This window comes from Arachis stenosperma, chromosome 4, assembly GCF_014773155.1.
Source record: "Arachis stenosperma cultivar V10309 chromosome 4, arast.V10309.gnm1.PFL2, whole genome shotgun sequence".
Taxonomy (NCBI): domain Eukaryota; kingdom Viridiplantae; phylum Streptophyta; class Magnoliopsida; order Fabales; family Fabaceae; genus Arachis; species Arachis stenosperma.
This window is the reverse complement of record NC_080380.1, coordinates 37,961,554-37,985,424: the sequence shown is the minus strand read 5'-3', so window position 1 is coordinate 37,985,424 and position 23,871 is coordinate 37,961,554. Positions and strand designations below refer to the sequence as shown.

The 23,871-nt window shown below is 38.8% G+C and overlaps 2 protein-coding genes across 2 annotated transcripts; one reads left to right on the top strand and one right to left on the bottom strand.

Annotated features, from left to right (window-relative positions):
- The first annotated feature begins 5,134 nt into the window (after nucleotides 1-5,134).
- LOC130976752 (pyruvate kinase, cytosolic isozyme) lies at nucleotides 5,135-7,966 on the top strand. The gene is made up of 3 exons (XM_057901676.1): nucleotides 5,135-5,569; nucleotides 5,947-6,408; nucleotides 6,808-7,966. Exons 1-3 carry the CDS (start codon nucleotides 5,321-5,323, stop codon nucleotides 7,618-7,620), a joined length of 1,524 nt encoding a protein of 507 aa, XP_057757659.1. The 5' UTR covers nucleotides 5,135-5,320; the 3' UTR covers nucleotides 7,621-7,966.
- Nucleotides 7,967-8,182: 216 nt separating this feature from the next.
- Nucleotides 8,183-13,386, bottom strand: LOC130976753 (uncharacterized). Its single transcript, XM_057901677.1, has 5 exons — nucleotides 12,868-13,386; nucleotides 12,577-12,770; nucleotides 11,935-12,259; nucleotides 10,906-10,998; nucleotides 8,183-8,900 (listed from the first exon to the last, which is right to left on the bottom strand). Exons 1-5 carry the CDS (start codon nucleotides 12,973-12,975, stop codon nucleotides 8,865-8,867), a joined length of 756 nt encoding a protein of 251 aa, XP_057757660.1. The 5' UTR covers nucleotides 12,976-13,386; the 3' UTR covers nucleotides 8,183-8,864.
- Between the last annotated feature and the right edge of the window lie 10,485 nt (nucleotides 13,387-23,871).

Genomic DNA, 23,871 nt, shown 5'->3' with positions numbered 1-23,871 from the left:
TATGTGTCACTGAAGACGAGTGTTTTGGTTGCTCCTTCTTCTCGAGCATGTCGTAATCTTGCTAGTACTGCCTTATATTCTGCTTGATTATTGGATGCCTCGAAATTGAATTTCAAAGAGAGGTCTATTGCGATGCCTTCTTCATTTTCTAGGATTTACTCATGTCCCACTACCAACTTTGTTGGAGAATCCACTAACATAGATCTTCCAAGTTGTTGGCACTTCTCTAGGCTCTTGACCAGCATATTCCGCTACAAAGTTGACGAGATAGTGCAACTTGACAGCCAACCTTGATTTATATTTGAGGTCAAACTCAAACAACTCCACTGTCCATTGCAACATTCGTCCTGCTACATTGATTTTTTATAGAATATTTTTTATAGGTTGGTTGGTCCAAACTCTAATTGTGTAGGTTTGAAAGTGAGGTCGCAATAATCTTTTGATAATTGAGTTCAGCTCCTTGTAGTACTTTACTTGTGAAGTATATGGATTGTTGCTCCCTTTCTTCTTCTTGGACAAAAGTTGTTGCCATAGCCTTGGCTGCTACTGCCAAGTAGATTATCATCTTGTCTCTGATGTTTGGCTTTGTTAAAATTAGAAGTTGGGCTAGATATTTTTTAAATTTCTAGAATGCAGTTTCACATTCTTTAATCCATTTGAAATCGATGCTTTTCTTTAATAGGAAAAATAAAAGTAACGACCAGAGAGCTGATCCTACAAAAAATTGGAAGAGAGCTGCCAATCTCCTATTCAATTGCTCTACTTCTTTGAGGCAGGTCGGGTTTTACATATTTAAAATGGCAGAACATTTATTTGGATTGGCCTCTATCCCTCTTTAAGTGAGTACGAATCCTAGAAACTTTCCAACACTTACTGCAAAATGCACATTTGGCTGGGTTGAGTCTCATGTTATGCTTTCTGATAGTACTAAATACCTTCTGTAGGTCGGACACCAAAGTTAATTCCTCCCTGCTCTTAACAAGCATGTCGTTCCCATATACTTCCATCAGAGACCCGAGGTATTTATGGAAGGCTTTTTTTCATTAACTTTTGGTACGTAGTTTCTGTATTTTTTTAGTCCAAATGGTATTACGAAATATCAGTGATCTGTCTTTGGAGTGATGAAGAATGAGGTCATCTCCTGGTTTAGGACATGCATAGGTATTTGGTTGTACCCTAAGTAGGCATTCATGAATGATAAAAATTTATATTCTGATATTACATCTACTAAGGCGTCAATGCTAGGAAGAGGATAGAGATCTTTAGGACATAACTTTTTTGTTTTGTTTCTTGACCAGGACTACATTGATCAACCAAAGCAGGTACTCAATTTTCCTAATGAACTCAGCTTCAAGGAGAGCTTTCACTTGTTCCTTTACTACACGGGTCCTCTTTTTGCTGAGTTTTCTTCTTTTCTGTTGAATTGGTCTTGCACCAGGATATATTGATAGCTTGTGTGACATTAACTTGGGCGAGATACTAGGCATATCAGACGCTTTTCAAACAAACAAATCCGAGTTCTTTTGCAAGAGTTGGATTAGCTTCTACTTGAACTCTTGATGTAGTTCTGCTCTAACGCTTGTGGTTTGTTCAGTAATTTTTTTGGTTTGTACTTCCTTTAACTTTCTCACTAGGTAAGGTAAAAAAATTTTTCGTACCCTACGGCTACCGACTTCTAGTATAGAATTCTTCTTTTGTTGTGAATTTCATACACAAATATGGAGTAGAGACCACTATTGCCAACCGATTTAATGTGTGCCTCGTCCAATAAGTGCATTGTAAGTTGAGGGGATATCGACCTCCATGTAGTCAATTTTTATGGTGCTGTTAATGATCCGAGAGGATTGATGGGTGTTTCACCCAACTCAAACAAAGTGTTTGGATATGCTCTCAAATCTTTCACGTTTAGCCCGAGTTTGTTGAACGCTTCCTTGAAAAGAATGTCGGCCAAACTGTCTTCGTCAATTAAAGTTCTATATAGGTTGGCATTCGCCAAAATCATTATGATTATTATTGGATAATCATGGATGAGTAATACTCCTCAGGCTTCTTCTTTGGTGAAGGTAATCTCAGGTATATAAAGGTCTTGCTTTCCCACTCCGACCTGATACACCTCCTTCACGTGCCTCTTTCGGGAGGTTTTTGAAATACATCCTCATGCGAACCCCTGTGATCATGTGATATGATGCTCAGGGGTTCTTCTGGATTCGTCTGATCCCTCTCTTTCTCTTCTCTTATGATCTTCGTAGGGTGTGTTGCCTTTTTTGTCTGCCTTGTCAGTTTTTAGATATTTATCAAACTTGTCATCTCGTGCGAGCTTTTCAATGACATTTTTTAGGTTGTAACAATCATTGGTGTGGTGGCCATAGATGCAATAATATTTGCAATATTTCGACCTGTTGCCCCCTTTCTTGCTTCGGATGAGTTGTGGGGGTGATAATTTTTTCACTTGACAAATATCCCTGTAAACTTCAACTAGGGATACCCTTAAAGGAGTGTAGGAATGATACCTCTTTATTTGACTAACATAGTCTCATTCTTTGTCTATTCCTCTTTCTTGTTGCTTTGTCTGACCTCTTTCTTCTGATGAGGCTTTTTTAGCTATGTAGTTTCTTCTATGTTAATGTATTTCTCTGCTCTTTCTTATATCTCGTGGAGGGAGATCATATGTCTCTTTGAGATTGATTATGAAAAGGGTCCATATTTGAGGCCATTTATTAATTAACCCCATGATGACTACTTTTGTAGGTAGGTTATGAATTTTCAAGCAAACTTTATTGAACCTTTTCATATAAACTCTAAAGGACCCTCTTGATTCCTGTTTCACCCCTAATAAACTCAGGGCGTGTTTGGTTTTGACTTTTTAGATGAAAAAGCGAGCGAGAAATTCTTTTCTAAATCATCAAATCATGGTACCGACCTTAGGGGAAAGGTTATCAAACCACTGCGTGCTGCTTTAATCAGTGTGGTTGAAAATGCCTTACATCAGGTTACATCAGAAGCACCTGGTAGGTACATACGACTCTTGAAATTGCTAAGGTGATGGTGCGAGTCGGTAGTGCCATTGCAAAGATTCATATCTGGGATCTTGAAGTTTCTAGGTACTTTGGCCCGCATAATCTCTTCTGAGAAGGGATCGCTTCCCGAGGGAGCCATGTCCTTTTCCTCCCGACTTCCCTTAATTCTTAGATCGATTTCTAACTTCTTCGGTTTATCTTCTATTTCCTTGAGGTTGCGTAACTCTTTCCACAGTTGTCGCTCAAACTCTCTTTTCTAACTCTTTTTGGATGAAGGCTCCGATTTGTTTACCAATGGGATGAAGTCGTCCGACGTCTTCCTATGGATGATGGCAAGGGGTACTTGCAAATGATTCTGATACTTAAGTTAGTAAGAGTTTTAGGCAAATTTTTATAAATTGGTGAGGTATCTATAAAGGAAGTGAAAACTTGATTATTTATTACAAAATGTACACTTTTTTAATAATGGGTAGTTATGCTCCTAATATACGAGGAGTTAACCCATGTAGTGATTGCTGATTTATAGATAATACTTGAGGAAGTGGGGTGATAAGATTTTTGTGGGAGAATGGATCCTCTCAATTTTGTTTTAATAATTGAAGGAATAAAGTGTGATATCTCATTATTAATTTTATAAGTGAGACAAAAAAAAACATGAAAGAGAGAGAATACAATGAAAGATTAAAAATTACATTTTACTCCCTCATTTTTTTAACAATTAAAATGATCCATTTCTATTTTTTTGACTATACTAGTTGGTTGAGTATGGCTCATAGAATTTGTGCCCCGAATAATTCGGGTTAGTAAATTCAAAATCCTAGTAAATTAGATCTACAGATTTAGTATGCTTTATGAAAATGACCCAATTTATAAAGTATCTAATCTTAAATTATTTGAACAAAAATTAATTATTTAGACTAGAAAATGAATAATTTTAAATATTAAATATTCAATAACATGTCATCAAAAAATATTAATTAATATTAATAGTTACTTCATATATTTTTTATTTATAATTTTTATACAACCAAGTTATTAAAGTACTTTTTTATTAAATTATCATAATATTAATTGATTATCGTACTATATACATAAATCGTTATTGGCATAATTTTAGTCTTCCAATTTTCCTGACAATCTTGGTTTTTTGGTAAAGGCTCCCACTTTTATAATCAAATCATTGTTTTTTCTTTAATTTTGGTTGTTTACTGAAGTTTTTATTCAATTAAAAAAAAATCAGTGAGGAAACAATATTAAAGAAATTTTAACAGATAATGATAAGCCCACTTAATCAAAAACTAAAATCTAATTAAGTTTCGTAATAAAATAATGTATAAAAACGAATCGTTATAAACTTATTTATAATTATCTTTTCTTAGATATATTTTCTCCTTTTTTTAATTTTAAATATATTTCAATATATCTTAAAAAAATACTTTTACTATTTGCTTTCTTTAAAGATTAACATTATTTTGATTTTTAAAAAATAACAGTAAAAGATGTTTTTAATATTAATTTTTTTTTAAATTCTATTCAAATATGAATTACTTTTTTAAAATTTTTTAGAAAAATAAAAAAGTATTTTTTAAAAAAACTAATTAAACTGATAAATGGTAGGCAGTAATTTGAGTAAAAATGTTAGCTCAACCTACTACAAGAGATGAGGAAAAAAAAAAAACAATAATGTTATATAAATATAAATAATATACATACAAGACATTATAAAAAAATAAAAGAAAAAGAATTGTAACATGGATTTTAGTTGTTGAAAGGATTTGCTTATTCAAAAGAAAAAGATTTTTTTTTCTCTTCTATCTTTTAAACCTATTAAAATTTAAATCACCCTTCTATTCCATTATTTGGCTTATTCCCCACGCCAAATTATGCCATCTGTGCTTTTGAAAACCTACTAATCAATCACACATCCAAGGAAACAGAAATAGTCTCCTAATCAATTAATTTATTTATTTTGACAGGGCATAATAATAATAATAATAATAATAATAATAATAATAATATATTTTTGAAAAGTAATACTGAAATAGGGAGTGGGCAGTCCATTTAGGCAAAGTGACCAGTCACAGCTCACAAGGAGGTCTCTTTCTGCATTTTTATTCGCATTTAAATATTAAACACAACACAACACAATACAACATCTTCGTTTCTTTTGTTCGTTTCTTCGCTTCCCATCGTTGAAATATCAGAGGCAGAGGCAGAGAAGAAGCACAGAGAAGAAGAAACGACAACGCAACAACAATAACAACCACGTTCTCTATTTTCTGATTTGATCTCACCAAACAGACATGGCAATGAACAACGATAACGGAGAGGTTAGGGCGTTGGAGAAGAAGCCTAAGACCAAGATCGTCTGCACGCTGGGCCCCGCATCGAGGTCTGTTCCCATGGTCGAGAAGCTTCTTCGCGCCGGCATGAACGTCGCTCGCTTCAACTTCTCCCATGGATCCCATGAATACCATCAGGAAACCCTCGATAATCTTCATGCTGCCATGGAGAACACCGGTATTCTCTGCGCCGTCATGCTCGACACCAAGGTTCTTTTTTCTTTTTTTTTTTTTTTCCCGAACGAATATATTCTTCTTCCGATTTTGCTTATTTGTTTATTCACTTTTGCTCCATAGCAGTGCTTTAGTTTAACGGTTGTTGATTCAATTTTTTCATGTACCCGCTATCAATTATGGAATATGGATAGATAGATAGATAGATAGATAGATAGATACAGGTATGGAATATGGATGCATCAAAACTCGTTCATTTTGGCGTCTTAAGTGGTTTTTGCATTTTATGCTGTATAGGTTTAATCCAATTCCAGCTGTGTTGTTTTTAACTATATTTACTCAAAAGTGAGTAATCCAACATTATTGACTAGGTTCCTTATTGTAATTTGTTTTGTGTGTGTATTTGGGTACAGGGTCCTGAGATTAGAACTGGATTTCTCAAGGACGGGAAGCCTATCCAACTGAAACAAGGTAATGAGATAACTATTTCAACTGATTATAACATAAAGGGGGATGAGAAAATGATCTGTATGAGCTACAAGAAATTGGCGGTGGATATGAAACCCGGAATGGTCATACTCTGCGCCGATGGCACAATATCGTTCACTGTTTTGTCTTGCGATAGGGAAAAGGGTTTGGTCCGGTGCCGCTGCGAGAACTCTGCCATGCTTGGAGAGAGGAAGAATGTTAATCTTCCTGGGGTGATTGTGGATCTCCCGACTTTGACAGAGAAGGACAAAGAAGATATCCTGAAGTGGGGAATTCCCAACAAGATTGACATGATTGCGCTTTCTTTTGTCAGAAAAGGTTCTGATCTGGTAGAAGTTCGCAAGATTCTGGGACCGCACGCTAAGAACATCCTTCTCATGTCAAAGGTATGTTATATTGTCTTTTTTCGTTTTTCTCCTTCAACGGAGAAGATAAATGATTTTGAATCTGGTCAGTACGTTATTTAGGATGTTATTTGTTCTGAAACAGTTATGAACTCATGGTATCATATTCCTTTTAACCTTGTTTGTATGTTCTTTAAAACATCTGTTTGAAACTTAGTGATTTCCTGGAATATAGAGATGCCTGTTGCATCTATGGTTAATGTGTCATTTTGAATATTTGTTAAATAGAAATTGGGATGCTATTTAGATAATTATCTTTTAAGTGTCTCTGCTGGTGCTGGTGCTGGTGCTGTTGCTATTATTTGCTGTCACTATATATTTTCATGTTTTATTATGTGTTTGTGGTGACTTCTTCTGTCTATTAATAAAAATGTGTTCTAGGTTGAAAACCAAGAAGGGGTTGCAAATTTTGATGAAATCCTTGCAAATTCTGATGCATTTATGGTTGCACGTGGTGACCTTGGAATGGAAATACCAATAGAGAAGATATTTCTTGCTCAGAAAGTGATGATCTACAAGTGTAACATCCAAGGAAAACCAGTTGTTACCGCAACCCAGATGTTGGAGTCAATGATCAAATCTCCCAGACCAACAAGGGCTGAAGCTACAGATGTTGCCAATGCAGTTCTTGATGGCACAGACTGTGTGATGCTTAGTGGTGAAACAGCTGCTGGAGCTTACCCAGAACTTGCTGTTCGAACGATGGCTAAGATATGCCTTGAAGCAGAGAGCACCCTTGACTATGGAGATGTATTTAAGAGGATCATGGAACACTCACCAGTGCCAATGAGCCCATTGGAGAGTCTGGCTTCATCTGCTGTTAGAACTGCTAACTCAGCTAGAGCAGCACTTATATTGGTCCTAACCAGAGGTGGAAGTACTGCAAAATTAGTGGCTAAATACAGGCCGGGGATGCCAATTCTTTCTGTAGTTGTCCCTGAGATCAAGACTGATACCTTCGACTGGTCATGCAGTGATGAGGCCCCAGCAAGGCATAGCCTGATATTCCGTGGGTTGGTTCCGATACTAAGTGCTGCTTCTGCCAGAGCTTCTCATGCAGAAACAACAGAAGAAGCCTTAGAGTTTGCCCTTCAGCACGCCAAGGCAAAGGGTCTCTGCAATGTTGGGGATTCTGTTGTGGCTCTACACCGTGTGGGCACTGCCTCGGTCATCAAAATTGTGACTGTTAAATGATCACTTATTTAAGGAAATTCTCTAGCTGCTTTTGGCTAAAATTTTTGGAATGGTGTGGGACAGATCTCATCATTCGTTCAAACTTATCTTTTTGGAAACCTACATTGGATGCAAAACTTCAGTTTTAACTTATAAACATCTTATTAGGGTGGGACCCGTATTCGGATATACCACTGTTTACTTGTTATTTGCCTAATTAGCTGTTTTTTTGTTAATCTTTTGTCATTGATAAGATGATATAGGGGGCTTTTGCCAAACCCTAACACTGGCGTAGTTTCGGATTCTCAACTTCCTACTACGAAGTTTGTTTTGATTGAGAAGTATGTGGCTACATCGTTTTAGTTCTTGTATCAATTTGAAATCTGATAGATTCCATATATATATATATATATATATATATATATATGGAATCGACAAAAAAATTGCTTACATATACTCCGTGTTGATTTTCTTACGTATTAATTTATAGTCGCTATTTAGCAGCTTTCAATGAGCACATTGTTATACGGATACAAATTCTTTCAAAACCGATGGATAAGTTATGAACTTATGATTGGTGAAATTTATCCGAAGTCCGAAGAGCACCAGCTTGAGCAACAAGCGCTTGAGGACCTATAGCTTTTCATTTTTGACTGCCTCTATTGTACAGCAAGAAAGCTGGAGAAAGTGCACTAGCATATTTGCAATTTTCATTCAATATTGACACTAACTTTTTTTTGTCATAAAAATGAACACCAATCTTTTAAATTTTCAATAACCCCTATAACTATCTCCTCATGGTATAATTCCAAAAAATAAATGAAAAAGAATCTTGGTACTCACTTCACATCTATCAATTTTCAAGAGGCCACCTAATTAATTCTCTAAAGAAAAGGAAAGACGAACCCTGAAACGAAGTATTACATTCCAGGAAATTTCTCCCACATGAAGCACAATGAAATCGATCTAGATGCAGCATGCAAAGCAAGCACAGCGAGCCAAACTGCTTGCCCATACGTAATCTGTAGGCAAAGTGAAAATTCTTTTGACACATGAAACCAGAATAGCCTCAGCTCAGATTTGACAAAGATATTCAGGTACTGCTCCGAGGTAACAACTTCGGTTATTATTAGTGTCATAGATGTACCAGTCATGTGCTCCTCCTTTTCAGCATCATTTACAATGGGAGAGTTGTCAGTATAATGCAAGACCCCCACTCCCATACAGATATAGAAGTGAGAAAAATGCTTTTTAAAAGCTCTATATTAAACAAGTTCCATCTTGTTTGATGCATTCTCACCCTGCAAGGATCAAAGCGGATTATAAGTGACTAAGGACATAAATATGATATATATACAACCACTTCTATAGAATACATGTTGAAATACAAAATACACATTAAAAGCATGAAATAACACATGTATTTATATACAAATGCGTGGGTAGCTGAATATAAATATATATAAGGTTCTAATATCAACTAGATAACTCTTATTTCCATGGTTTCGAAATGTGAATTGTGAAGCATTAGTAAATGAAGAGGCAAATTCAAGCATGACAAGATGCAGAGGAGAAGCAGAGGGAGACAAATGATCTAGGGATGACAAGATGCAAGATTATACTTAAGCAAGAAGCAAAACAAACTCATGTTTGTAACAAAAAAATGTACACTTAAGCAATTCAACAAATAAGTATTAAAAAGGCCTGAATAAATGTTGATTTAACAGTTCAATATAAACTTGATCATTCCCTTTTATAATGTCAACAAATGATCTAGGGATCACTAGACTCCAAGAATAGTGCAAAAGCAGCCCTTTAGCAGCCAGGCTCAATAGAGTTGTTTTAGTTAAATGAAAATGTTCAGCAATTTAGCACACCAATCCAAATTCCAAGTAACAAAGACATGTGGACTCTCCATAAAAGCTTCATCCAAGATAAATCATGTACACAAACATTCTACATGGAGTTAATGAAAATGCAAATGTTTGATAGAAAATATGGTGAGAAAGTTAATGATAAAGACCCCAGATTTTGGAAATGTTTACTCTTATAGGAAGGTGAGGTCAATTGGGTCCCAGTTAGGCCCAGGAAGAGAATAGAGACAAAGTTGTTGGTTATGATGAGTAGGAGAGAGAAAGGGTGAATCCATGTGATTTATTAGTGGGTTAGACTAGTTAGATACGAATGCAAGGGGAGAGGATCATGCAGAACCTGAATGAGGAAGTTAGAAAGGTGAAGGGCTCCTCCATTTCTTTCATTGGATTTTCTGTTTTCTTCCGAACTTGTACTTAATACCATATCATACAAGATTTTGGGACGAGTTCCACACTGAAACTTCAGTCTTCAATTATATACATATGGTCATAAACTTTCTTGTTATTTTTATTTCTCTTTATAACAGTTTTTATTTCCGGTTATTTTAATTTCCAGTTTTTATTTCACTTTATATATATATGGAATCATAAGTGCTTTACATAGCCTTCTTATCAGTTATCACGAGAAGATATATGCTTAATCAAATTCAGCAGACCAAAGAAAATGTTCCAATAGATAGAAGTTCTATAATATATGTCACACAGAACATGGTTGGGAAAAAATCCATAACAGAAAGTATAAGTAGTTCCACATTTTATGTATAGCAAGCTATTTTATATGCACAATAAGACTCGAATGAAAGGTATTCTTTTTTCAAAAACTTTCCAAACACAAGTAGTATCCAAGATTCTAAGTAGGACCCTATTCTTATATAATCATATTAATGTTATCAAAAGTGACTAAATCAAGTCTCTATAATAATCAATATGAAAATTATTTACAGACGAATGAAAATCAGTAAATAACTAGAGCAGACTACAATACTTATCATTCAGGGCCTCTTTGGATAACATTGCTTAAAACTTCTTTTAAGAAAAAAAAGTTACAAGTTAAGAATCACATTTTAACTTTTTGACTCTTTTGGCCATAAAGCTAATTAATTCTCCAAAAGTCCTTTATAATGTTTTATGGAAAATATCCAACTTCCCAGAAGTCACTTTTAAAACACCCAATACAAAACAACGACCTTTGTTAATGTGCTTCTACAAACAGAATTATTTATTCATTAGTTATTATTCCTCTAAGGTTTTTTTTATGAAAACTTAAATTTTCCGCACTAAATAACAAATATTTAGCAAACTGTTGTGTATCTAGTTCATTGCAAATATGAGATCAGCATGAAAGAGGTTTTGGACAAAGGGATACAGATTGACGATGCTGCAAAAAGATTAATAGAGTACAGAAAAGGCCATACAACAATCAAATACTTACATCCTCCGCCTGCAAAGATCTGTCCATAAGTGACTTTTGGGCAACTTCGGAGACAGAAGACGATTCATTTTGGGTGCTGTCATGATTGCACATCTGCAAACACAAACCAATTGAAAATGAAACAGATAAAACCTGATGAGGTTTATACAACAGAGAATTGAACAGAAAAAAGATTATCATAAATGCAATATTAATCAAAGTCTTCCCTATAATTAATATTCATCTAAAGAAAGAGGTAAAATATCACTCTTCCACAATGCAAAAAATGAAAATGCAAGTGGGAATGCAATTAATGTACTGAGGGCCACTACTTGCCACTGTCTTACAATAGGGAAGTGAGAACAGAATTCAGAAAATGAAATCTGAATTTAATCTCTTGGATAGGTATTGATATTATTTTTATTCAAAGTTAATTCATTGGATTAATGAAATTCGCATATCATGTATTCTTGGGAAAAATGATCTCAGTGCTTAGTAGCATTAAGACAGACAAGAAACTTTCTTGATAGGTTTTTAAAGGAAATACAAAATGAGGTAGAATGCTAAGTAAAGGACACTGCTGCTAACCTCATGTACCATAAAACTTAATTAACTTCCTCAGTAGAAAATATATATAAATCAAACACATTCTTAAATTACCAAAGATCTCACTCTAAACATAAAATATCTGCTGCGTTAGACAACTGGACAAGTCAGACTATGAATAATTTTGTGCAAGCGATTGATTATTTCTTTTTACCATAAGAAAAAGATTTTCTTCAAAGTAAAATCCACAATGCCTCATGTGCACCAGTTCCCAGATAAGTTTGTAGCTTATTGAGAATTGGATTGTGTGCCAAGAATCAATCCAACAGCAAAAGTTCCACAAGTTTACAGTGTACATAAATTATCTATGGAGTTAGTATCAGAGCAGATAAAATTGCAAAGCAAACTATCTAACCCAGAGAATTCAGATTAATTGGAAACTAAATGTATTTATCTAACCAAATATGAACAAGCATTTGACGTTCAGTGCAGAATTTAGCCTACCTCAAATGAAAATTTGTTCTCTTGACCATCTTCAAACAGGGATGAGTAATACGCTGGATCATAGATTGAGCCTCCAAGTATCTCATTGGCACCAGAGTGCTGCCTAGCTACTGGAGGGGTCACGGGAACAGGACTCAAGAAACTATTCCTCAAGTCTGAATCTGCTGTCCGAGAAGCTGTGTCCACGTAGGAAGCTCCCAACCTATAAATCTGAATCCACAGAAACGAGGAAGACAACCTCACCACAAAACCAACCATTTGCATAGCAAGCGTAAGCTTCACCGAGAATATAAAAAATGATGTATAATCATCCTCGGAAATATTCCTGCAGGCACAAACAGTGTCTTTCATCAGACGCAAACAAAAACCAAAGTCACAATCCCTCGCACAAATATCTATTAATTGTACCATGAAGAAAATACAATGTAAGGCAATTGAATAAACTAAAAAAAATTCTTAGATAGTTCAATCTCTATAGCATGCTTATTTCCTTTTTATCTATCTAGTAACTGAGTCCCTCAGCTAGAAATGAATCAATACTCAAGCACCGTAGCATAAGGTTCTAAAATTCAACCAATTTGGACAAGCGTGTTGTACAAATTAGAAATCAAACAAAAACCTAAGAACTGCCGGAAAACGCACCAAATTTCGTGGCTGAAGAGGATGAACCAAGCAATATCGAGCAACACGGAGCAGAAGAGAAGGAAGGCATAGGTACGGCCAAGTCCCTGACTGCTACTCTCAATGGCAACCAAAGCAAACAACGCGATTGCCAGATTTACAAGCAACACACCATTGTACGACGCTCCCAGCGATCCAATTATCGCGCACCCAATCTACCATTCCAATTATACACATTCAATCAATGAATTAACTAATCAATCAATTTAAACCTATGCATTTATTGAATTCATGAAAAAAAGAGCGCGGAACCTGAATGTAAAGGAGGAGAACAGCGAGTGACTGGAGGCTATCGTAATCGCGTAACCATGGCTGTATTCGATCTCTCAAACTGGAACAGAAGTAACCGCAACGCGTCATATGTTTTTGCGCACATGCATATACACGCTTTCTCGAAGAAACTGAAATCTCAATCGACGAGTGCGGAAAGAAGATGTTGATGAACGGGAAGCAAATGCATAACGAGTGTGTCGTGTGTGTGTGAGAGTCGTGTTCGCACTCTATTTCTTTTTATTTTTTTATTGGTTTATTTTTTGTTTTTTGTGTGTAGTGAGTGATGTCAATGGTGACAGGTGAAGACGAATTGCCGTATTTGGAGGAAATGGAATTCACAGAGGCGGAGCGGACAACTAAGCGTAACGAGAGTTTGATGTTGAGAGTGGCAGCGATGGCAGCCTTGGATTCGTATATTTCCCTTTCTTCCCCCCCTCACCTCACCTCACCTCACCTGTGAGTCTGTAACCAACTTTTTCTCTCTCGCGTCACTCCCATAATTATTCAATTTTCACCTTGTTTCTGTAGTTGTGGTGTTGTACACAAAGAAAATAAATGAATGTTTAATTTTTTTTTCTACAATTTTTTTTTCTTATAGTTTTTTTTAAATAGTTATTAAAGTGATCATTATTTTCTTTCTTCTTTAAAAATAGATAATGGAAAAGTATATGAAACCAACTCCAAATCAGCAAAAAAATAGAATAACTTAATTAATTATAAATATAGTAATTAGTTTTATTTATTTATGATTTAAAATATTGGTCATTAAATGTTTCACCACATTTAAATTAGGAGGAGATACGTTCAGTATCATTGCAACGTAAATCACCAAAACTGATTCAATTAGCTTCTATCTCTTCACCCTCTTTCTCTCTCCAAATGCCTAAAACATGATAAATCAGAAAACAGATTTAGAACCATCCAATTTACAAAGAAAAGAAATATCCTAATGCCTAATATAAGCACCATCTATGTAGAGGTTTTGAATTCATCTAGAGGCATTTGGCTGATTTTTGGCTGGAACCATCTTGGTTCCTGTTCGTTACCTGACGATCTCGGGTACTTGAGAGGTCGGGTGTTGATGGGTGAGAGTGGTCGAGACCCTGAGTCGACCAGAAACTGAAGGAGATGCGGATGGCAAGATGGGGACGCCGGAGTTGATGTGATAAGGGAGGTGGCCACCTGCAAGGACACTCCAACGGACAAGTTAGTGTCCGTACGAAATGGTAGCCGAATTAGGTAAGAATATGACGTACCTCGAGGGGAGAGCTGATCTCTCCCCTTATATACTGTGCTGGGCGGGCCCATGGATGACCTAGCCCACTAGCCAAGGAGCTTGTGTGTTGTCCTATCCTACGTGGGAGGGGCAGGTCGTTTCGGACTTCGGGTCGAAAATTCGGGTGCTGCCCCGATGGTACCGACCCGAATGGTGATATGGGCCGCATGGGGGTAAGTCGGGCGTGCCCCCGGGTCGGGTGTTAGGAGCCGACCTAGCGTGTCCTTCCTGTTGCGGAGGATGGTTTGGGCCTGGGTCAGGGGCGGTGTCCCGACCTGTCGGCTGGCAGGGCTGCACTCGGTGGTCCATAACAGTGCCCCCAACGCGCCAGCTTTGAGTTTTGGTGTTCGGGGCTGGGCGTGTTTGTCCTACTCGCCGAGATGGGACGTGTTCTTTTCGGAAGCTCGTTGGTGGCGTTTCGTGTTTCTCACGCGTGGTCATTGACGTTGGGTTTTTTGCCAGTAAAGAATGTCATAAAAACAGTCGTGTTGTAGATATAGTCTCTAAACTGACAAAAAAATCTCTTCGTACAAACGTTTTGGTTGTCACAAGTAACAAACCCCTTTAAAAATTGTTAACCGAGTATTCAAACCTCGGGTCGTCTTCTCAAGGAATTGCAGGGAGGTATGTTCTTATTATTGGCTATGGAGATTGTAAATTGGGGGTTTTGAGAATTTGGGCAATGGGCACAAGCATATTTTCAAAGCGATAAAAATAAATAAATAACTGTAAAATAAACTCTTGGCAAGGTATAAAGACTGGAGGTCCTATCCTAGTTATCCTTATCAATTGTGATGAGAATTGGATTTTTCTCCCACTTTGTTAACCTCTAACTATGAAGGTAAGTTAAGTGGATGAATTAATTCCAATTTCCAATCAACAATGAGTTTGATAAATCAAGAGTTACCAATTATTTAACCAAAGCCAAAAGGGAAAAAACTAAATCTACTAGAATAATAATATCCTCAGATTGGGAATAATAAAAAGGAACAATCATAAACTGAAATGCTTCAAATATCATTAAATAAAATATTCAAATCTTAACATGGAAAAGTTCATAAGCCAATTAGGCAACATATCTAATACAAGCAATGAAGTATCTGAAAATAGGAAATAAATATAAAGTAAAAGAACATTGAACCTGGGATCCAGAGTTACTCTTAAAACAAGAAGAAATCCTAAATCCTAAATCCTAATCCTAAAGAGAGAGAGGAGAGAACCCCTCTCAAAACTAATCTAAATCATGAGAAGTGAATTATAAGTGCATGATCTGAATGGATGCAATCCCTCTACTTTATAGCCTCTAATCTGTGTTTTCTGGGCCGAGAACTGGGTCAGAAACAGCCCAGAATTCGCTGGTTGCGAATTCAAATTCGCTGATTTTCGTCACTTGCGACGCGGCCGCATGGGGCACGCGGTCGCGTCGCCTAGCGTCAGGGCCACTATGGCATATTATATATCAAATCAAAACCCCGAACATTAGCTTTCCAACGCAACTGGAACCGCGTCGTTTGGACCTCTGTAGCTAAAGTTATAGCTGTTTGAGTGCGAAGAGGTCAGGCTGGACAGCTTAGCAGTTTCTCCAACTTCTTGTATTCCTTCCACTTTTGCATGCTTCCTTTCCATCCTCTGAGTCATTCCTGCTTTGTAATCTCTGAAAACACTTAACACACATATCAAGGCATCTAATGGTAATAAGAGAGGATTAATAATAAGCAAATATAAGTCCAAAGAAGCATGTTTTCAATCAAAGCACATAATTAGGAAGGGAAATGTAAAACATGCAAATAGTATGAATAAGTGGGTAAAGAGTTGATAAAATCCACTCAATTGAGCACAAGATAAACCATAAAATAGTGGTTTATCAGTCATCTCGTTCCTCGATGCTTCCTTCTTGGCTTCCGCGCCGAGTATTAAATGCCCATCATTTCATTGATTTAAAATTTTGAGTGAAATGACGAATATGCCCCTGCTTTTTGGCGCTCTTCCTTGGCGGTTATGCTTTTTCCCCTTTTTTGCTATGTAACCCCCTCATAACTCCATTTTCCTTCTTCTACTCCTACTTGCTCTCTCGCGCTGCTGCTGTTTCAGCTTCCCTCTCATGCTGTCTCGATTCTCTTCCTGCTTCTGGTGCCCCTTCTCTCTCTTGGATTCTTCGTTCCTGCTCGACATTTTGCGGATTATACATTTCTGGTACATTGTTTTTATGGTTTCCCCCTTTTGGTTACTTTTTCCCCTTGGTTTTTGCATGGTCTTCTTTGTGCATTTTTCCTATGCATGCCTGGGTTTTGTCTGTTCTTGCTTTCTTTTTTCCTTTAGAGGGGGCGCCGGTGGGTTTTCCTGGGATTTATTTTAGGTTCTGGGTTAGTGCTGGGTTAACGTAGGGGGTGATTTGAGGAGTTGTTAGTTTTGTTTTTGCTGCTTTAAGGGTTCCCGACTTTCCATTTTTGACTGAGTGGTGCCGCCGCTGTAGGTATGGCCGACTGCCTTGTTCTCCCGAACCAGGCTCAGTGACCGCTAGCCGACTTTGTTGATCACTACGCTTGGGTCTCTTCCGACGTGAGGGACACCCCTTCCAACGTCACGAAGGAGGGCCTCCAGGACATGCGCCAGGCAGGGCTCTTGTGTGGGGGTGATCCCGAGGAAGCCTTTTACCAAGTTTATGTCCCTGCTGATCGGGAGAGTGTCTGCCAGAAGAACCTGGCAGCTCCACGAGTTGTTGGCTGGCTGTGGGTTTATGAACCATGTTCACATCCTTGGGGATTCGTTTACCCTTTCCCCCTTTGTCATGAGTTTGTTGAATCGTTGTGATGTTGCTCCGTCACAACTTCATCCGAACAGCTGGGCTGCCATTCGATGCTTCGAGATGGTTTGTGAATATTTGGAGCTTCCGACATCAGTGAACGTCTTTCTCTGCCTTTTCCTTCTTACGAACCCTTCTCATCAGGGGAAAGCGAAGAAGGGGTATATGTCCTTCAGGGCCCAGCTAGGTCGCAGGATCTTTGGCCTTTTTGAGGACTCCTTCCATGGCTTTAAATCTACCTTCTTCAAGGTCAGGTCCATTGAAGGCCACCAACCCTTCTGGCTTACTACCGAGGGGGAGAGGCGGATCCCGACTTACTAGAGCTTTGGGGCGGGATCTAATTATTTGATAAAAATTTCTTACGATTGGTTGAGCCCAGAGGATTGTAACATTGCTAACATTTTGTTGGCAATTTTTGGCGAGAGAAAGCTCAACCCTCGTATGGTTATGGGGGACCGGGAGGCCGGTCGGTCGTATGTTGGTGAGTCTTTCACTTTTTGCATTTTTAGCACTTTGCTCTTCTATTACTTATATCTTTATCTTTTTGCTTGTAGTTTTCATGGCTGGTGGGAAGAAGACCCTGGCTGACCTGATGAACCTCATCTAAGGGGAAGATGAGGGTGGTGAAGATTCCTCGGTAACTCCTTCGGCAAGTCAGGACCAGGGGGATGTGGGGGAAGGCAGCGGTCGGGTTGATGGTGCCAACCAAGGTCAGCCGGAGAAGGTTGAGGTCCCTCCGGCTAACACCTCGGGAAAACCGAGTGTGGAGGCGGAAGCTTCTTTTGACGAGGAGGACTTGGGGTTTGGCGATGACTTGAAGGTCGTCAGCAACCCCAAGAGGAGGAAACGTGATTCCAGGAAGGCGCTCTCGGTTATGGAGAAGAACTTCAATGCTGGGGTTTTATTGAATCCCGGTTGCTCCTTGGCACCAACGAGTTTTTCTGTGATGCCAATCTTTCTGGGCAGGCGAGGTGGATCTATCGTAGCCTTCTTTGAGCAGCAACAATTGCCAAGAAAGTGGAGCCTGTTTTGGGAAATTATCATGCTATGGAGGTGAAGCTTCGAAACTCCCAAAAAGACCTGACAGATTCGAGATCTCGGGAGGAATCTCTGAAGACAAAGTTGTTTGATCAGGAGAAAAAGGCTGAGGAGGATGCCAAGGCGATCAACATGCTGGTGGATCGGGACCTTGCCTTGATGAAAGATTTGAATGCCTCTCGTGGTGAAGCTGTTGTAGCTAAGAAAAAAGTTGAGGAATTAGAGGAAAAACTGAAGTTGGCAGAGAGCTCGGTCAAAGCTACTCATCAGGAGATGGCTGTCTTGAAGAAGAAGAATAAGGAGCTTGCCAAGGGGGCCCGGGAAGCCGTGAAGTTGACTGAGGAAGGGATTAAGCTTCAGGTCGCTGTGCTGGCTCCCGACCTCGATCTTTCTCAAGTGGGTGTTCTTAAGACAGTCAAGGACGGGAAAATTGTTGACATCCTTAAGCCTTGAAATGGACTCTTCTTTTTGGCTTTTTATTTTCCTTGCCTTGTTTCTGTAACTTTGCTTTTGCTTTTGGGCCTCTTTGAGGCGCCTTTGATTGTAATGAACACTTTGCTGCTTTATTTTATTTATGCTGTTTTTATGATAAGTGTTTACTTGCTCGGGCCGTCGTGGTTTTGCTTATTTTATTGCTTTGCTTATCCGAGTCGTCGTGGCCTTTTGGTTTACCGTTTTGATGGTATTTACCATTTTAGTTGCTTGCCGCTTTTTGAGTTGTTTTTATCTTTGGGTCCCTTTTGGTTCCCAGGGTGATCAGTCCTGGGTTTCCGTTAGGTCGACCGCTCGTAGTTTTTACCATTTCATCGTGCTTGGCATAAATCTTGTAAAAGACAGTATTATATGCATATGTATGTAAAAGTTTAAAGTAAAGGAGTGATGTAATACATAATTTAAGAAAAACGGGAACGAAAAGGAATAAAAAAGATTAAAGTGGTGGCGTGGTCGTCAAGCCGTTAGGTCGCTTCGTCCTATGAGTAGAATCTTCTGAGATTTGCCATGTTCCATGTCCTCGGCACCTCGTTTCCATCCAATTTTTCTAACTTATATGCACCTTTTCCGAGAACTTCTCTTACTCTGTAAGGTCCTTCCCAGTTGGCGGCCAACTTACCCTCTCCTGGGGTTGGCGGTCCAATGTCGTTACGTCGCAAAACTAGGTTGCCTTCTCCGAGGCTTCTTCTGAGCACTTTGCCATTGTATCTTAGAGCTATCCTTTGCTTAATTGCTGTCTCTGTCAAATGTGCAATCTGCCTTGTTTCATCAACTAGGTCTTTTTCAACTGTCTCGCTTCCTCCGCCAAGAAGTAATCTCGGACTCGGCTCCCCTATTTCGACTGAGATGACGGCGTCGACCCCGTATGTGAGTCGAAAGGGGGTCTCACTGGTAGATGACTGGGGGGAAGTTCTATACGACCATAAGACTGAGGCTAGCTCGTCTGCCCATGAGCCCTTCTTGCCTTCGAGTCGTTTCTTTAGCCCCGTTAAGATGACTTTATTGGCTGATTCCACTTGTCCATTTCTTTGAGGGTGCTCGACCGAGGAAAACTTTTGCTTTATTCCTAGTCCTGAGAGAAATTTCTTGAATTTCTTATCAGTGAATTGTGTCCCATTATCCGATATGACAGATTCTGGGATTCCAAATCTTGTAACTACTTGCCTCAACATGAATTTCTGGCAATTTGCTGAAGATATGCTGGCTAGTGATTTTGCTTCTACCCATTTGGTGTAGTAGTCTATGGCCACTATCAAGTATTTCACTTGTCCTGGCCCAGGTGGGAATGGCCCCAGGAGGTTGGTACACGAAATTGTGATCATCAATGGCGCCATCAACATGGTACGCTCAATTGCAATCTCAACTCTTTATCACAACTTCGCACATCTAACCAGCAAGTGCACTGGGTCGTCCAGGTAATAAACCTTACGTGAGTAAGGGTCGATCCCACGGAGATTTTTGGTATGAAGCAAGCTATAGTCATCTTGTAAATCTCAGTCAGGTGGATTCAAATGGTTATGGAGGATTAATGATTAAAAGATAAATAAAACATAAAATAAAGATAAAGATACTTAATTCATTGGTGAGAATTTCAGATAAGCGTATGGAGATGCTTTGTCCTTTCCGTCTCTCTGCTTTCCTACTGTCTTCATCCAATCCTTCTTACTCCTTTCCATGGAAAGCTGTATGTTGGACATCACCGTTGTCAATGGCTACAGTCCCGTCCTCTCAGGAAAAATGTTCAACGCGCTCTGTCACAGCACAGCTATTCATCTGTCAGTTCTCGATTATGTCGGAATAGAATCCAGTGATTCTTTTGCGTCTGTCACTAACGCCCCACAATCGCGAGTTTGAAGCTCGTCGCAGTCATTCAATCCCTGAATCCTACTCAGAATACCACAGACAAGGTTTAGACCTTCCGGATTCTCAAGAATGGCCGCCAATGGATTCTAGCTTATACCACGAAGATTCTGATTAAGGAATCCAAGAGATATCCACTCAATCTAAGGTAGAACGGAGGTGGTTGTCAGGCACATGTTCATAGGTGAGAATGATGATAAGTGTCACGGATCATCACATTCATCAAGTTGAGGAACAAGTGATATCTTAGAACAAGAATAAGCTGAATTGAATAGAAGAACAATAGTAATTGCATTAATACTCGAGGTACAGCAGAGCTCCACACCTTAATCTATGGTGTGTAGAAACTCTACCGTTGAAAATACATAAGAACAAGATCTAGGTATGGCCGAGAGGCCAGCCCCCATGATCTAAGAATTAGACGTCCAAAGATGAAAATACAATAACAAAAGGTCCTATTTATAGAGAACTAGTAGCTTAGGGTTTACAAAAATGAGTAAATGACGTAAAAATCCACTTCTGGGCCCACTTGGTGTGTGCTTGGGCTGAGCATTGAAGCTTTCATGTGTAGAGACTTTTCTTGGAGTTAAACGCCAGCTTTTGTGCCAGTTTGGGCGTTTAACTCCAGCTTTTGTGCCAGTTCCGGCGTTAAACGCCAGAATTCTTGAGCTGACTTGAAACGCCTGTTTGGGCCATCAAATCTCGAGCAAAGTATGAACTATTATATATTGTTGGAAAGCCCAGGATGTCTACTTTCCAACGCAATTAAGAGCGCGCCAATTGGGTCTCTGTAGCTCTAGAAAATCCACTTCGAGTGCAGGGAGGTTAGAATCCAACAGCATCTGCAGTCCTTTTTCAGCCTCTGTATCAGATTTTTGCTCAGGTCCCTCAATTTCGGCCAGAAAATACCTGAAATCACAGAAAAACACACAAACTCATAGTAAAGTCCAGAAAAGTGAATTTTAAATAAAAACTAATAAAAATATAATAAAAACTAACTAAAACATACTAAAAACATACTAAAAACGATGCCAAAAAGTGTATAAATTATCCGCTCATCACAACACCAAACTTAAATTGTTGGTTGTCCCCAAGCAATTGAAAATCAAATAGGATAAAAAGAAGAGAATATACATTGAATTCCAAAAACATCGATGAAGATCAGTATTAATTAGATGAGCGGGGCTTTTAGCTTTTTGCCTCTGAACAGTTTTGGCATCTCACTTTATCCTTTGAAGTTCAGAATGATTGGCTTCTATAGGAACCCAGAATCCAGATAGTGTTATTGATTCTCCTAGTTAAGTATGTTGATTCTTGAACACAGCTACTTCTTGAGTCTTGGCCGTGGCCCAAAGCACTCTGTCTTCCAGTATTACCACCGGATACATACATGCCACAGACACATAACTGGGTGAACCTTTTCAGATTGTGACTCAGCTTTGCTAGAGTCCCCAATTAGAGCTGTCCAGGGTTCTTAAGCACACTCTTTTACTTTGGATCACGACTTTAACCGCTCAGTCTCAAGTTTTCACTTGACACCTTCACGCCACAAGCACATGGTTAGGGACAGCTTGGTTTAGCCGCTTAGGCCATGATATTATTCCTGTGGGCCCTCCTATCCACTGATGCTCAAAGCCTTGGATCCTTTTTATTTTTACCCTTGCCTTTTGGTTTAAAGGGCTATTGGCTTTTTCTGCTTGCTCTTTCTTTTTCTTTCTCTCTTTTTTTTCGCATATACTCTCTTTTTTTTTCTGCAAGCTTTTCACTGCTTTTTCTTGCTTCAAGAATCAATTTGATGATTTTTCAGATCCTCAGTAACATTTCTCCTTTTCCATCATTCTTTCAAGAGCCAACAATTTTAACATTCATGAACAACAAATTCAAAAGACATATGCACTGTTCAAGCATACATTCAGAAAACAAAAGTATTGCCACCACAACAAAAATTAATCTGTTATAAAATTCGAAATTCATGCATTTCTTCTCTTTTTCAATTAAGAACATTTTTCATTTAAGAAAGGTGATGGATTCATAGGACATTCATAACTTTAAGGCATAGACACTAAGACACTAATGATCATAAGACACAAATATAAATAAACCATAAAGCATAATTTTCGAAAAACAGAAAAATAAAGAACAAGGGGATTAAAGAACGGGTCCACCTTAGTGATGGCGGCTTGTTCTTCCTCTTGAAGATCTTATGGAGTGCTTAAGCTCCTCAATGTCTCTTCCTTGCCTTTGTTGCTCCTCTCTCATGATTCTTTGATCTTCTCTAATTCCATGGAGGAGGATGGAATGTTCTTGGTGCTTCACCCTTAGTTGTCCCATGTTGGAACTCAATTCTCCTAGGGAGGTGTTGATTTACTCCCAATAGTTTTGTAGAGGAAAGTGCATCCCTTGAGGCATCTCAGGGATTTCATGATGAGGAATTTCCTCATGTCCATGAGTGGGATCTCTTGTTTGCTCCATCCTCTTCTTAGTGATGGGCTTGTCCTCATCAATGAGGATGTCTCCCTCTATGTTAATTCCAACTGAATTACAGAGGTGACAAATGAGATGAGGGAAGGCCAACCTTGTTAAGGTAGAGGACTTGTCCGCCACCTTATAAAGTTCTTGGGATATAACCTCATGAACTTCTACTTCCTCTCCAATCATGATGCTGTGAATCATGATAGCTCGGTCTATAGTAGCTTCAAACCAGTTACTAGTGGGAATGATTGAGCGTTGGATAAACTCCAACCATCCCCTAGCCACGGGCTTGAGGTCATGCCTTCTCAGTTGAACCGGCTTCCCTCTTGAATCTCTCTTCCATTGAGCGCCCTCTTCACAAATGTCTATGAGGACTTGGTCCAACCTTTGTTCAAAGTTGACCCTTCTAGTGTAGGGGTGTTCATCTCCTTACATCATGGGCAAGTTGAATGCCAACCTTACATTTTTCGGACTAAAATCGAAGCATTTCCCCCGAACCATTGTAAGCCAATTCTTTGGGTCTGGGTTCACACTTTGATCATGGTTCTTGGTGATCCATGCATTGGCATAGAACTCTTGAACCATTAAGATTCCGACTTGTTGAATGGGATTGGTAAGAACTTCCCAACCTCTTCTTCGGATCTCATGTTGGATCTCCGGATATTCACTCTTTTTGAGTTTGAAAGGGACCTCGGGGATCACCTTCTTCATGGTCACAACTTCATAGAAATGGTCTTGATGCACCCTTGAGATGAATCTCTCCATCTCCCATGACTCGGAGGTGGAAGCTTTTGCCGTCCCTTTCCTCTTTCTAGAGGTTTCTCCCAAACTTAGAAGGTTTGCTCGTCCTCGAGGAAAAGAAGAAAGAAGAGAGTAGAAGAAGAAGAAATAGAGGAGATGGAGGGGGGCTTAGCTTTGTGTTTTGGCCAAGGGGGAGAAGTAGTGTTTAGGTTGTGTGAAAATGAAGGAGTGAAGATGGGTTTATATAGGAGTGGAGAGGGGGGTATGTTTCGGCCATCTAGGGTGGGTTTGGGAGGGAAAG